General features: G+C 43.9%; 2 protein-coding genes across 2 annotated transcripts; both read left to right on the top strand.

Moving 5' to 3' along the window:
* Positions 1-2,227: 2,227 nt before the first annotated feature.
* On the top strand, positions 2,228-4,016 carry LOC133921217 (FCS-Like Zinc finger 7-like). Its single transcript, XM_062366006.1, has 2 exons — positions 2,228-2,718; positions 3,570-4,016. The coding sequence occupies exons 1-2, from the start codon at positions 2,243-2,245 to the stop codon at positions 3,736-3,738; spliced, it is 645 nt and encodes a 214-aa protein (XP_062221990.1). The 5' UTR covers positions 2,228-2,242; the 3' UTR covers positions 3,739-4,016.
* A 7,324-nt stretch (positions 4,017-11,340) lies between these two features.
* LOC133921216 (photosynthetic NDH subunit of lumenal location 4, chloroplastic-like) lies at positions 11,341-13,224 on the top strand. Its single transcript, XM_062366004.1, has 6 exons — positions 11,341-11,774; positions 12,105-12,197; positions 12,294-12,354; positions 12,439-12,507; positions 12,664-12,790; positions 12,915-13,224. The coding sequence occupies exons 1-5, from the start codon at positions 11,388-11,390 to the stop codon at positions 12,729-12,731; spliced, it is 678 nt and encodes a 225-aa protein (XP_062221988.1). The 5' UTR covers positions 11,341-11,387; the 3' UTR covers positions 12,732-12,790; positions 12,915-13,224.
* The last annotated feature ends 1,660 nt before the right edge of the window (positions 13,225-14,884 follow it).

The raw sequence follows: 14,884 nt of genomic DNA, 5'->3' as shown, positions 1-14,884 counted from the left end.
CACACGGTATTAACGATTTGTTTCGACGTACAAAAGTGGACGGAAAGATTGCTCGACTTTAGGAACAGATGACGACAACGAAAAGAATAGGACTATAGGAGGAAGGAAACGAAATGACGCGTTTTCGGACACCTGATGGCGACCTTGTTTGTACACGCGGACGCAAACGTATAAGTTCGAGTCGATTGAGGTTTCAGATGAACTAGTAATAAGCGCATAAATATCTGGTAGCCCGATGAAAATTTGGATGATCTCACGGAGACAACGGGACGAATCTTTGTTAGACTTTTTCTCTACCTCAACCTAGAGCATCGTTTCAGTACGCCACCGTGCCGTTTGTACTTGCACAACATAAATCGCGCCGAGCGATATAGACGAGAGCGAGGCGTGGCAGCGCGCGGTTGAGTGATCGCTGCCATCCTGCCACGGCGGGGCGTCCCAGCCCAACCGCGAGAACGACCGACGGCGCCTCGGAAAACGACCGACCGAGCGGGAGAGCGCAAACGGCTGGCCGCCTTCGCTCGGTGCGTGCGTGCGTGCGTGGTCGTGGCTGGCCGCCGTACGAACCATTTTTCTGCGGCCGCCACGAGACGATACGGGCGGGGCCAGCCCGCGCGGGTTGGAGGAGCCATCGCCCATCGCAGGCCGCGAGGGCGACGGGTTTGGCATCTCTTCTGCCGCAGGCCGCCACCTCGGCGCGCGGATGCCGACTACTTGCCTTTCCTCGTTGCACGGTTGCGCTCGGTGCGGTCAGTCGTGACCGCGCCATCCCATCGCGGCCTTGCGCTCACCAGCGAGAGCGCGTCTTCGCGTGGGGCTTTCTTCGCCGCGCCGAGCGCGTTGGGTTCGTACACCCGGGCTCGGCGCTCACGTAGGTGCCGATTTCTCGTGATCTGCGATACGCTTGGCGGGGCGCGCGCGGGCATCGACCGGGCCCTGTGGTCGCGCTGAACAGAAACAAACTCGTTGCAACCTGAGTCGAATTGAATTATTGAAGTGCGAGCTTGCTTTACAAGCATGATATTGCCCTTCAGTTCAGTTCACTGCAGCCCGGAATAGTAATGATTAACAAATATTGCTTTGTTGTCAAGTCCGAAAAGAGTGTTTTAATCTAAGATGTACTAACGTCAGACATATGACGTGGTCCGATTGTTAGTAGATCAGACAAAATAAAATGTGTGTAGACATCAATCTGTGACACCAGTATACTAACTTCATGTAAAATGGTATTGGAAACAAATAGCGAGTGAATGCAAACCATTCTCTTACATTATGTACGTAGTTATTTATATGTCAACACGTGTAACAACCTCTATTCCGGTCATGTTCTAGGTGAATCCTATATAGCAACAATTTACGGACACGTGCTATTCCAAACTATAGCACGGTCTACTAATTGCGTAACTCAGAAGCCCTAATCTGCATGGATAACATGAAGCGGATACAAATCCAACAAAAAAAGACTCTTAAGTACATAGCACCAACACAAAACTAGGACGAGCATTGATCGGTCAATTGATCTACTCTAGTTTAATTTAATCAATTAACAAGGTAATAAAGTAGATCAACGAATACCTATAGCGACACATGCCTATTCATACACAATATCTTTTGCCACTACGAGATCTAGCTTGATGCGAGAAAAACAAAAGAAGAGGGGATAGTTTTGCTCATGCTAAGACATATGACGTGGTTCGATTAGTAGATTGGACAAATATAATAACACGTCAATCTATCACACAACATGCATACTATATAGTAACTTTATGTAAAGTGAACATAAATAATATTTATATTATATCCGTATTTAGTGGTAAACATATAAGACAAATTTCATTATGTTCTAGACAGTTTGCGTATAGCAATAATTATATAGGTTCACATGTACATTCTTATTCAGTAGTGACAGATACACAACCTAATAATCATGTAACTCAAACCCTAAACCTCACGTATTAGGTTTATGAGATGAAAATCCCGCAACACACCTCTAGTAAATAACACCAACCCAGTATGTTGTTAATTTTTTCGATCTTTATTTTGTTGATAAGATAACAGAGATCATATTCTTCCAACAAAGCACGTACATATACAGTCGTTTGGTAAGGTATGTGGTGGTGTTTGCATCTGGCAGAATTACTCCGTGGGGCGGCGCAAGGGGTGATTGGGAGTGTGACACTAGCAATTTGCCCTAAACCACACCAGCCATCGGATCCGAAGCATCCAATAGATTCTGGCGGAGATGGCGGACGGCCCAGATCCCGCGTCCCACTCCGCTCCGCCTCCTTTTATGCCCCTCCCTCTCCTCCCCAAAAACCCCTCTCCACCCCACCTCACCCCAAATCTTGGACAAAAAAGCCATCACATCACAGGTTTGCCAGGGCGCGGGAGCGAGGAAGGAATGGAGCCGGCGGAGCGAATCGAGTCCGGGACGACGCTGGGGAAGCGGCAGAGGAGCAGGGTGCTGCCCCGGACGGCTAGCATGGTGACGGTGCCGTCGGCGGCCAAGCAGGGGCGCCAGGAGCGGGGCGCCGACGTGCCGTCCTCCGCCTCCCTCCCCGCTGGTGGCCCGGGGATGGGATCCGAAGGAGGCGGCGCGGCGCCGAGGGGCTACAACTACGGCAGATACTTCGCCGGTGTGGAGACGGCGGCGTTCTTGAAGGCGTGCGGCCTCTGCAACCGCCGCCTCGGTCCCGGCCGCGACACCTTCATCTACAGGTTTGTAGATCAAGATCACCGCTGCTTTTAAATTCTACAGGTGCTGCCGTTGGAATGCTCGTCGAAAATTCCCTTGTTCTTGCGTCATAATTCTTTCACGAATATCTTTTCGCGTTGCTCTGCGATGTTCTACAAGTGGCTCTTATCAATTTGTTTTCCACGTCAGGATTGCACCTAGATCGAATCTCTGTTTCATCATGCGGCTGGCTTGTTTACGTGCGATTCCATCTTGTTTCCAGTAGATTCAAAATTCTGTGTTGATCTTGTGGTTTTGCCCTCGCTTATTTAGGAAAGTAATTGCGATCTGTCCCCTTCTATTGAATCAGGGAAGTATTTGATCTGTTCTGATTTATTGATGGAAGGAAGTACTATTTTGTGATCCTCATTTATTTGGCGAATTAACTGCGATCTGATTCTATTAGCACCCAACTCGTCCTAGCTCATATATACTATAGTATGAATCTCATTCCCTCTTGTTTTCTAGAGGAATATTTGATGCGAATATTTCTTTCGGCGTTTTATTTATTTACTACTACGACTTGTTAATAGTGTTCAGGATGCATCATGTAGGTGCGTATAATTGTGATTATGAGTCAACATACTGTTCTCCTCCAAGCAAAGCATTAATAAAAACTAACTGGCCAATCATATGAGCTGTTCTTGATTATGATATAAGCCTGGTTACTTGGAATCATCTAACTCGCGATTTTTTAACTGTCACAATCTCTCATCTACCGCATGTTAATAAACTGTCTTTTCCCCTTGAATGGACTGGAAGGTTGCTAGTAAATTCTTTGTTAAAGATCTTGGCCGTGACCTGATGCTTGGATTCTCTTCACTGTGGCGTGCAGGGGTGAGGTGGCATTCTGCAGCCAGGAGTGCAGGGAGCAGCAGATCGAGCACGACGAGCGCATGGAGAAGACCTGCTCCCTCACCTCCATCAAGGAGGCCTCGTCCGTCTCCGGCGCCAGCGGCTCCGACCAGTCCGGCAGCGGCGGGGAGACTGTCGCCGCCGCCTAGCTCCGGCTCCAGTGGCGCGACGGGAGGTGCAAGGGGTGTTGCGTTTTCGCGCCCTGCAGACGAGAACAGCAACACCGGATCGGTCAGTCCGTCAGTTTTCTGGGCATTCGCCATGTGGTGCGTGCCATGCTATAGCGTCTGTGTATACAGCTTAGCTCTAGATTGGCTCATGAACCAAAGTGGCAGTGGGAGGCGTTCAGGATAATGTCTGTGGTGGTTTTCTTCTCTGTCCAAGGAAAAACCTGGGTTGCAACAACAGATTGCACATCTTTCGCCTCCCTTTTGCTCGCATCTGGTTATTTGATTTCCTTGATGTTCTTGTGCAGTTTGCGTTGAGCTCTTGAGCCGATGCATAAGCTAGGTAGGTGCGGTGACAAGTTTGTTGTGCAGTCTGTAGCTGATGAGTGAGGCGGCCAGGTTGTGCAGCAGCAGAATTTGATAATCTGCTCCCCACCTAGAGCAACACACTCGCTCATCAGGCAAGCAAGCGTAGGAGGAGAAAGCCAGAAAAGCGGTCTGGCACACAGTGGCTTGCACGAGCTTTTGACCTGTTAAGACCGAGAATCTCATTGTTTATGCTCACCAGTCGACCACGTGAATCTACTGTAGTACAGTATCGTCGTCTAGTAACCAAGCACGGCACTGTTTTTACTTTAGGGTTCGAGGGTGCAAAAGGAAACTTGCGAAATCACCCCCGGACCTTTTCGTTCTGGACCCGAAAATACGACACATGTGCAATGGGATGGAACCCCAGCTACTCGGACGCAACAAACTGCATGGCATCTTGACATGTTCTAGAATCTGCCAATGATACGCAGGTCGGTTTGTTAGGAGCCGCTGCGTCTTGTTAGACCAACCCAAGGGTTTCTCTTCGTGGGCTAGATTTCTATTACGAAAGGATTTTTATTTTTTTTAGCACTTTAACGATTTTTCTTTACGGTTCTAGTCACGAAAGTATTCTCAGGGTTATTCATCTCAGGATAGGATTCTTTCACAATTTTTTCGAAGAGAAGCTGTTGGATATAAGAGAAAATACAGAGAATAAAAACAGAAAAAAGAATCGAGAAGAGAATAAAATGAAGGAAATATGGTTAGAGATGATTTTAGTTATTACGCACCGCGGAGTGGTGAACTACGTCGTACAGTACATCTCACCGGCGGAAGAGAACAAGAAACCGTGGAGCGGGGAGGGATTGTGTACGGTGATTCGATTCACGAGGTCGACGAACGCCGATGAAACGAACACCACGATGAGACGGGGCGCGCCGCCCAGCGGGGGGCGGAAACACAGGCGAAGGACGTAGCGCGTGCGTCACTCACGGCAGCCTTGATGCGGCGGCAACAGCAGCAGCCGCGCACGAGACGGAGAGCGCATCGTTTTCTGGTGAACACCCAGACGAATGGCCTATTCATTGCAATGCTGAGCAGGCCTATAAAAGGGTCATCCTCTACGCTTTCCTCTCAGTCACCACACAATTTTCATCTTCTTCTGGCAGTTGGTAGTAGAGTAGTATGACTTTTGGAGGTTCTTCATGGCACCACACAATTTCCATCTTCTTCATGGCACTTGGCACCGGCTCCTGGGATGCTGTGAAGAAGTATCTCTCTGTTAAAGTGTGATTCTCCTGCTTGGGGATTGGTCACGTGTCTCCTCTTTTTGTGTGTTAATTTATGCTGCTAGTATTGCGATAAGAAATATTTCGACGTATGAGTTATGCTGTATCGGTGGTAAGCATGCATCACTTTGCCATATATGAAGCGTAGTGTTTGGTGCTCCATGTCTTTCATGCTTGCCTCCCAAGCTAGGCGCCTGTCTCCCAAAGTCAAGAGCCCAAGTGCGTACTTCATCGCTTCCTGCCGTGGACGGGGAAACCGTCCCGTTCTTTAATCCTCATCTCTTCTAGATCCTTTCCTTCTCAGGGGAAGGTCCCCTGGCTATATAATACTAGTAGGACATATAGAAATGCCATGAACATGAACTTGTTGCGGCAGTAATACGACATGCACATCGCGTTAAACCTGCACCTATCTATATAATATACTTTGTACATCATGGTTTGTTGCATACATGCATGTACTCACGGTTGCTTTGCGTCGGTTGGCAGATTGGAACAGCCGGGCAGGGACTCACCTTCCGGCTTACAAAAATGTGACTATGGCCATAAAATTTTGAGTAAATTTCATAAAACTACGCACCACATATGTTTATATTTTCACATGACATTTCAACAAGCTCACGCATGTTCATGTTCTGACATAACATTTCAACAAGCTCCAATATTAGTATCGCCACCGGTAAGTAGTTTTCCACCTGACAATTTTACCAAAAGATTTCTCCTTTCAGATGTAATCACATTAAATGGAAAACAACTTTTGTGAAGTTTGATGAAATTTTGTGCCAAATATTTCTGCAAAATAAATTGAAATGTGTACTTTACTTATCAGCTAAAAAGTATTTGTAATTTTGTGAAATTGCGATAAAATTTCAGCTGAGAAATGAAAGAGAGTCTCTTGTCACTTGGTCAAGAGAAAAAAGGTAAAGAAATGGATGTTGATTCCCCATTAGCTGTTTCCCTAAGGTCCCATGTACTTTTGGCTGGCAAGTGGTTCACTTTTGTATTGCATCGTGTCGCTGTACCACCAGAAAGGGAGGAAAAGAAGGGTTCGAGTTGCCGCTGCTGACGACACAAATTATGGGAGGCACTTCAGACGAGTGTCAATTGTTGTTCCTTGTTTATTCTCTGTATGTTCGCTGGTGTGGATTATTATTCTCCACGCATTTTGGTTTTACGTAGTTTCATCTGGTAACCAGCTCCCAGGTGGCAAGTGGTACCGTATTTTTGGACGGCCATCCATGCCTGTGCTTCTTTGCCCTTTCTTCCAGCTCAAGAGGCATCAGGTGTTGTCATTTGCTCTTGCCGCCTCTAAAAAGGACAAATATATTTGCAATGGGTGATTTGTATTATGTCTTGTGGACTATTTATATAAATCTTAAATAATCCTAGAAATAAAATAGATACTAATCCTACCCTATTATGATAGTCGAATCCTTGTGAATACTTTACCACATACTCTATCATACACTCATAGTCGTAGCGTGAGCAACGCACACCCTTAGACTGAAGTGGAAGCTGATGAGTTGCTCAAGATGGTAATAACCTTTTTGTTGTTGAAATAGCCGAGAACGAGGTGACCGAGGGTTGTAACTGTTGAGGAGGGTGCAGTCCCAAAGCACCAACATGAGCACATGCGTGCACAAAGTCATGTTGATTCACCCGAAGACCTCGACTAGCAACGATGGCCTAGAGGTGTCAGAGGAAAACACCGACTCGGAACGATATTTGGCGTGGTGATGAGGACAAGTAGCATGGAGTGGAACCACTACCAGGAGAGGTGACGACCTCGGTAATGATGTCGTGACCACGAGCGCTGACGCTGCAGCCCTGATTAGCGATGCATCAACAACCTCGTTCTCAGTGTTGTGACGGGTTCATGCTCGCGGACGACGGTTCGATGACGATGATCCAGTGTGATCATGATGACAGACGGGGCGCTCGGAAGGCCACAAATGAGGGTCATGTCGATGAGCGTGTCACATCATGTTGCGACGTCATCGAAGAAGAGGAGATGCTGGAGAGATCGAAGCTGAGGTGGTGAAGTCTGGAGGCGAGGAACATCGATGGATCAGCAGTGCGATGCAAATCGATCTATGATCGAAAAAAGCAGAGAAAACACAATCTAAAAATGATCAGGAAAAACTCTAATTGGTGGCCAGTCTATGGATCGATGACACGACTAAACTACGGCTTACACAACACCGAGAGAGATCATGGAGATCGAATCATCTCCTAGGGGTGGCGCAACAAAAGTTGTAGAGGTGGCGGCTTAAGAATGGCGTAGGTTTGATACAACATAAAAAGAATGAATATTTTGTAATGGGTGATTTGTATTGAGCTCCGTGAGTTATTTCTATATATTATATGGTAGCTTAGAAATCAAAGAATCTTAAAAATAAGATGAAAAATAATAATACCTTACCCTATCAGTCAGATCCTTTTGGATACTTTACAGTATACTCTAACAGTGTCCTTGAACGTGAAATCCTGTTTCGGAGTTCTAGTGCACATGCATGGGTGGAGCCATGTGGGATCCGGATTGGCCCGGGACTATCTAAATTTTTGGCTTAAAATTTCACAGTATATTGTCTAGAGGGAAAAAAGTCCAAATAAGAAATAAAGGAGGCCAGAGAAGAAAGAAATGAGACGGCCAGACAAAAGGAGAAAAGAAATTGAGCTCAACCCAAAAAGGATTATAGTTTTGGTCCAAATATTTTTTCTCTAAGTTTTCTTTATTATGTTCATTTTCTATTATGTTTTCCAATTGATTAATAAATTCCAAAAATCAAAGCACAGCTAAAGAAATACCAAAATACTTCAATTAATTTTGGAAAAATTATGGAGAGTTATTTGGAACATAAGGAACACTCTAAAAACATTTTAAACTTATGATTGCTTTTAGTGATTTCTAATTATTCCTTTTATTTTCCAAGTTGAGTTTAATTCAGGGAGAAAATGCTATAATGCTTGATTAATTATCGTATTGTAATATTCTATTTGTGTAAGACCTTATTTCATATTTGAACTCTTTATATTATATTTTTGCAAAATTTCAAATTTATTTATTTAATTTATGATATTGTGAGACCTTTTAAATATATTTGTATTATATTTTGATAAATTTTATATTTGTATATTAAATTTACAGTCTTTTAAAAGTTTAGAATGCACATCTAATAAAAAAAATACTAGCTCTGCCACTGTGCACATCAGCTCGTTGAAAAGTTACGGAGTGGTCTTCACTTTTGTCCAGGAAGAGCAACAAATAAACAAAGACGACCCCAAATGCATTGCACGTAGATACAAACAAAGGTGAAACAGGGAGACATACCAGGTGTCCAGTCACGGCACCGTCACGCCAAGATGTGCTGTCTGAATCCTAACGCTGGTCGCAGATCGCCTCGCTGTGCATGCAAAGCGATCAAAGTTTCGATCACCTGTTGCAGGACCGGTTTTGCTCTCCTTCCTGCCAGGCGTCGTGCGTACCGTCTCACTGGCCTGGACGCGCGCCGAGATGCGGGACGCCGGCGCACCACGTTGGCGAAGCTGTAACTAGCGGCATGGGCATCCCACTTGGCGCGGTGCCACGTCCGCTCTTGAATGCATCCACATCCGCGGCCGGCACGTCGGGTTCCGGGTCGGACGGTGGTCGCACGCGGCAACGCGGCGACCTGTTCGGGTGGGCCAAGAATTCGCTCCCGAAACGGCCCGTGCCGTGCGCGTTTCGATGTGGAGTTTTTTTCTTCTATTTTTCTATTTTTATCGTTAATATTTAAATAAATAGATCTTATACGATAATATTTGTACAAATAGACGTCTACCGTCATATGAAAGGACTACGATATTTTTAGAGAATGGTAAAGATACTATAGTGATAGCGTCATCACCCCTTACCACACTCTCAAAGAGCAGGTAGGGTTCATCCCGAGCGCAACGCTCCTTACCACCTTTTGAGTGGACGCGTAGGCCACACCCCACGTTCACCGACCGTACCACCGCTTACTACCCACTAAAAGGATGGGTAGCCCCCTTACCACCCTCTCAAGGAACGATTAGTCCCCCGCACCCGTCCTCCTCTCACTATCCTCACGCTATAAAAGGCTAAAAATCAGCTAAATAGTCATTTAAATCTAAAAAAAAGAAAGAGAGGGAGTCATCATGGTGAATCTCTACTGTTTTTATATGTAGATTTTAGATCTCGGTTTTTTATAATTGTTCTAGACTTATATTTTTATTAGTAATTAAAGTACCACTAGATCTAGGGTGTAGCGATATAACAATAGTTACATTATATGAAACCTAGGGTTTAGAAAGTTGATTAGAAAATAATTTTTTTTGTCCTTGTTAGTATATTATAAAGATCAATTTTAACATGGTAAGATAGTCATTAGATATATAGTAGTATTTAGAGTACCGTAGTTTCGATTATCTAGATCTTGCAGAATAATATATAGGTAGTAATTGTAGATAATTAGAAACTTTATTAAGTAGATGGATGGTTAATTCGTTTAAATTTGTTTGTTTGCTTAGGAGCAATATTGATTATAGTGAACTAAATATATTGTTAGGTAATAATTGGTGTCAGTAATTTTAATAGAGTTTCGATAATCAGAAGTATAGTTTTTCTGTATTAACATTGGACATATTTTTTGATGTTTTCATGGATGTCTGATAAATTATATTTTCAGATATATTATAGTAAATGCCAGATTGGTTATGGTACTAACGGTGTAGATCTCTCTAGATTTTACCATAATATATCTAAAAATATAACATAATAGATCTACACCGTTAAAACCATAACCAATCTGATATTCACCATAATATATCTAAAAATATAATTTATCGAGGATCCGTGAAAACATCCGAAAATATGTCCAATGTTAATACCGAAAAACTATACTTATGATTATCGAAACTCTAACAAAATTACCGATACAAATGATCACCTAACAATACATTTAGTTCACTACAATCAATATTTCTCACAAGCAAACTAACCAATTTAAACTAATTAACCATCCATCTACTTAATAAAGTTTCTAATTATCTATAATTATTACCTATATCATTATTCTATAAAATCTAGATAATCGAAACTACTGTACTCTAAATACTACTATACATTTGATGTCTTTCCTAACATATTAAAATTGATCTTTACAATATATTACAAAAGACCTAGTATAAACCCTATATCTTATATAATATAACTACTGTTAGGTCACTAAACCATAGACCTAGTAGTACTTTAATTACTAATAAAAATATAAGTATAGAAAAATTATTAGAAACTGAGATCCAAAATTCACAGATAAAAAACAGTAGGGCTTTATCGTGCTACCTCCCTCTCCTCTCCTACCCCTCTCTTTCCTTTTTTCTAAATTTAAATAGCTATTTTGGTTGATTTTTAGCTTTTTTATAACGTGAGAGCAGTGGAAGAGAGCGCGTGCGGGGGCTAACCGTCCCTTGAGATGGCAGCAAGAGGGTTACATGGTCTCTCAGTGAGCGATAAGAGATGTTACGGTCGACGAGCGCGGGAGTAGGGCCTATCCGCCCTCCAAGAGGGCGGTAAGGAGCGCTACGCTCGGGGGTGGGCTATACCCAACCTCTGAGAGAATGATACAGGGTAACGCTACCACCATAGTATATTTATCGCTCTCTGAAAGTATTGTAACACTTTCGAAGTGTGTAGACGTCTATTTGTACAAATATTATTACAGAGATCTATTTATTTAAATATTAATGATAAAAATATAAAAAAAACTTTTTCGATGTGCAGCGCGAGGGACCGTCCGATGCCGTTTGCCCCGAAACTCTTGGCCCGGCACGTTGAAGACCTTAGATTTTGACGTGCGCGCACGGCAAAAGCGTAACCCCATGCCACCTTGGGCCAATCCGAGGCGTCACGGCCTGGTCAGGAATTGAGAGTCCACATGGCCTTGGCGCGACAAATTTGCCGTGTCGTTATAACGACCCGAGCCTGCGCGCCTTGCAGCCACAGTTTGCGGATAATCCACGCGGCCAGCAACCATGCCGCCTCCCATCTCCTCCTTGTCGTCTCTCATGGCGTCCAGCCCAATCCCGTCGCCACCGCTCGCCAAGCCTGGGAAGGTGCTCGCTGTCGCGCCCTGCAACGCCTCCTCCTCCTCCTCGCCGTCCACTTCCTCGTATCAGGGCCACGCTGCCGCTCCTCAGGTGGCGTCGGCCGGCAGGAGGGGGCTGCTCGCGCTGGGCGCGGGGTTCCTGGCCTCGGCCGCGCTGCTGTGCCCGGCCGGGGACGCCGAGGCGACGCGCATCGAGTACTACGCGACGGTGGGGGAGAAGCTCTGCGACCTGACCCTCGTCAAGTCTGGGCTCGGGTACTGCGACGTCGCCGTCGGCACCGGCGTCCAGCCCCCGCGTGGCGAGCTCATCAATGTCAGTGCCGAGAGAACGGTTTCTTGCATGCCCTGCGACTTCCTTTGACTGCACTTTCCCCTGTGCTATTAACATTTCTCTTCTGTGAATATACGACGTCTCTGTCTTGGTTCAGATCCTGATTTTAGCCGATATGTTCTCTGTAATTGTACTGACCTCCTTCTAATAAATTCTCGGCAACTCTCAATCTCTCATGCCGTTCTTTCGAAAAATAATTGCACTGACCTTATTGTGCTCTTTAAGGAACAAAACTGATAATTTTTCTCTGAATAAAAGAGGCGAAAGTTCATATGTAACAATTCATTTCTGTTGATGGTTGGAACTTTTTAGGTGCACTACACTGCAAGATTTCCTGACGGGACAGTGTTCGACAGCAGCTACAAGCGCGGCAGGCCACTGACAATGCGCATCGGCGCAGGCAAGGTGCGCATCATTTGCTCATTGCAAAAGATGTTAGATTCATTTAGCATCCTGATCGGTTACGCGATCGTTTGCTTTTTTCGCATTTTCCATATGTAGATCCTCCGAGGGCTTGAACAGGGAATCAGTGGCGGTGGTGGTGTGCCACCCATGCTTGTCGGTATGGTCAGAATTTGCATCTTGTTCCTAGGCCAATATACCATTTCTCAAACTGCGCCATGACTCCATTGCAAATCTGCTTCAGGTGGAAAGCGCAAGCTTATGATCCCTGCAACTTTGGCATACGGGCCTGAACCAGCAGGCTGCTTCTCAGGTAAACTAGCCATTCATGCTTGGAAATTAGAAGGGTCTAAAGATGCGGCTGTGCCAATTGACTGCACCAAATATTCAGAAAATTTTCAGACCTGAACTAGCTTTAGCACTGTCAGTAAACTGCACGTGTGTTCAGATTATCTGCTTACTTTGACAGGAGACTGCAACATTCCTGGGAACTCCACGCTTCTATACGACATCCTCCTCGTTGGAATTTACAAGTGAGCATCTGATGACGAGGAACATACAGATATTAGAGCAGACAGGGTCCGACATCGTACAAAGTATAGTATTCTCAACTTATCTGAATTATTTATGAGTCCTATTACCTTATCTGAATGGAAGATGGATCATTTTCCTCGCCATGGTTGTTACATACAGTACTTACGGGAAATTTTGCTCTGGCAGCTTTTGGGACCCGTCTGGGAGTTTCAGACCGGAGTTGGAACTATCGGATACATCATAAGATGCAGAGAAACATGCATGCATGGATGCTTATGCCAAGATTGATGGTGAAAGCAAGTGTCACCAAATCCCCCTTGGAAAAGCCTGTGCATTGACTTTCTGTTCTATTTCTGAAATTGATTAGCAGAATGGAATAGGGGCAACCTGCACCCGGCAAGAGGAGACTAAGCAGTCCCGTGATAGAAATGTGACTCTGTAAAGACAAGTCCTATAATTCAGATTGTTCACCGGTAGCAGTTCTGTACAGCCCCCCCCCCCCCCCCAAAAAAAAACCATATTCTCATAGGTACTTTGTAAGTCTTGCGCGGAGAAAGAATCGTGACCGTCCGTCAACATGATTGCGCAATGACTTCAATCCTTGAAACACTCATCCCAAAGCGCCGCAAGATCACCTGTATCGTTTGGCATGACCGGTGATACTGCTCATGTTTACAACATGCTGCTAGATGCAAAGATCTCGCACTTTTGTCAACCGCATGAACAGTAACTGTTCTTGACTTTTGACCGAACTACAATGTCTCCAAGCCTTAGGAACTAATGCGTTCAATTGGGGCACAATTTTTCATCTCTAATTGTCAAGTCGTCAGAAAAGGGAATATACGCCGTTAAGAGAATATTCTCTGAACGAACTAAGCAACCTCAATTGTAAGAGTCGCCATCAATGCATGTCCAGTTCAGATGGGGCCACCAGTAATGGCTGGCGACCTCAGAGTTCAGAATTCCAGAAGCATTTCACGGCTTCAGGGTCCGCTTGTTTCAAACTATTTTTGACTTTTGTTTTTATATAAGTTTATGAGTTAGAAATCTAAATAAACGGATTTGTTAAAAAGTATTTTTGAAGAAACTAGAAGTAGAACCTAAAAGCTGAGAAGCTAGGTAAGAGTAGTTTTTCTGAGAAGTAATGTACTGAGGAGCTTAAAAAATTATTGTAAAATCTAACAGCTAAAATAAAAAATAATTTTTCAGAAAAGTCAAAAATACAGTTTTTCAAAAAATATAGAAACAAAAACCCAAACAAACAGACCTTAAACAATAACACTTTCATCAAATCCTCAATAGTTGGTAGCCCAACTTAGCAGACTCGACTCTTCAGGCATGAAATCTATTACATACATTAGAGGGTGAGAATTAGGGTTAGAGATTAAATTACTGTAGCTATTACACCCATATGTATATGTATATGTATCCATACATGTATACATACACATATACTTTTTTGAGAATTACAGAAAAATAGTGAAAGGAATAATAGTTATATTGATAAATCGGATGAAATAATCTAAAATATATAGAAAAATATCTAAAACTCAAAAAAATATGAAACAAATTTAGTTATATTCGTATTACTGTCTTCTACATGTTAAAATTATGTGCATATATGAAAGTAACACTGTTTTTTCTATAATTAAATAAATATGTTAAGTATTAATAAATTTATAAATAAATATTGAGATGTCAAAAATGACGAATCTAATTTTTCAGTCTTCTTTCATCATGATCTGTGTAACAAAAATAGATGCAACGTAAACGCGCCAATCTACTAATTCTTGTGTTGTTTGGCTAGGAGCTCGTGTGGTGAAGACGTGAAGTAGCAAAAGGAAAGTGTAACAGAAGACCAAGCCGCATTAGTACCATTGTATCTCACACCAATATTTGTGAGGGAGTATCACATCGTTGGAAAAGTCCGGTGCTTGGGTTACCAAAAGTTCAGAGTGTTTGACCTCACCTCTTGTGTCATGGCCCAGATCAGAGTGAGAGAGCAGGCCCATGTAATTGGTGGTTCTTGGGAGCGTCAAGAGCTGTTTGATCCAGCTAAGGAACGCTTTCTCAAGACAATGGAAGGCCAGAGGTATTGAGTTGGTAACTGCAAGCCAGCAAAGAACCACCTTTTTTTATTCAAGAGACGTCAGCGA

This window comes from Phragmites australis, chromosome 6 (genome assembly GCF_958298935.1).
Source record: "Phragmites australis chromosome 6, lpPhrAust1.1, whole genome shotgun sequence".
Lineage (NCBI taxonomy): Eukaryota > Viridiplantae > Streptophyta > Magnoliopsida > Poales > Poaceae > Phragmites > Phragmites australis.
The sequence above is the reverse complement of the archived record's forward strand: the minus strand, read 5'-3'. Positions and strand labels throughout refer to the sequence as shown.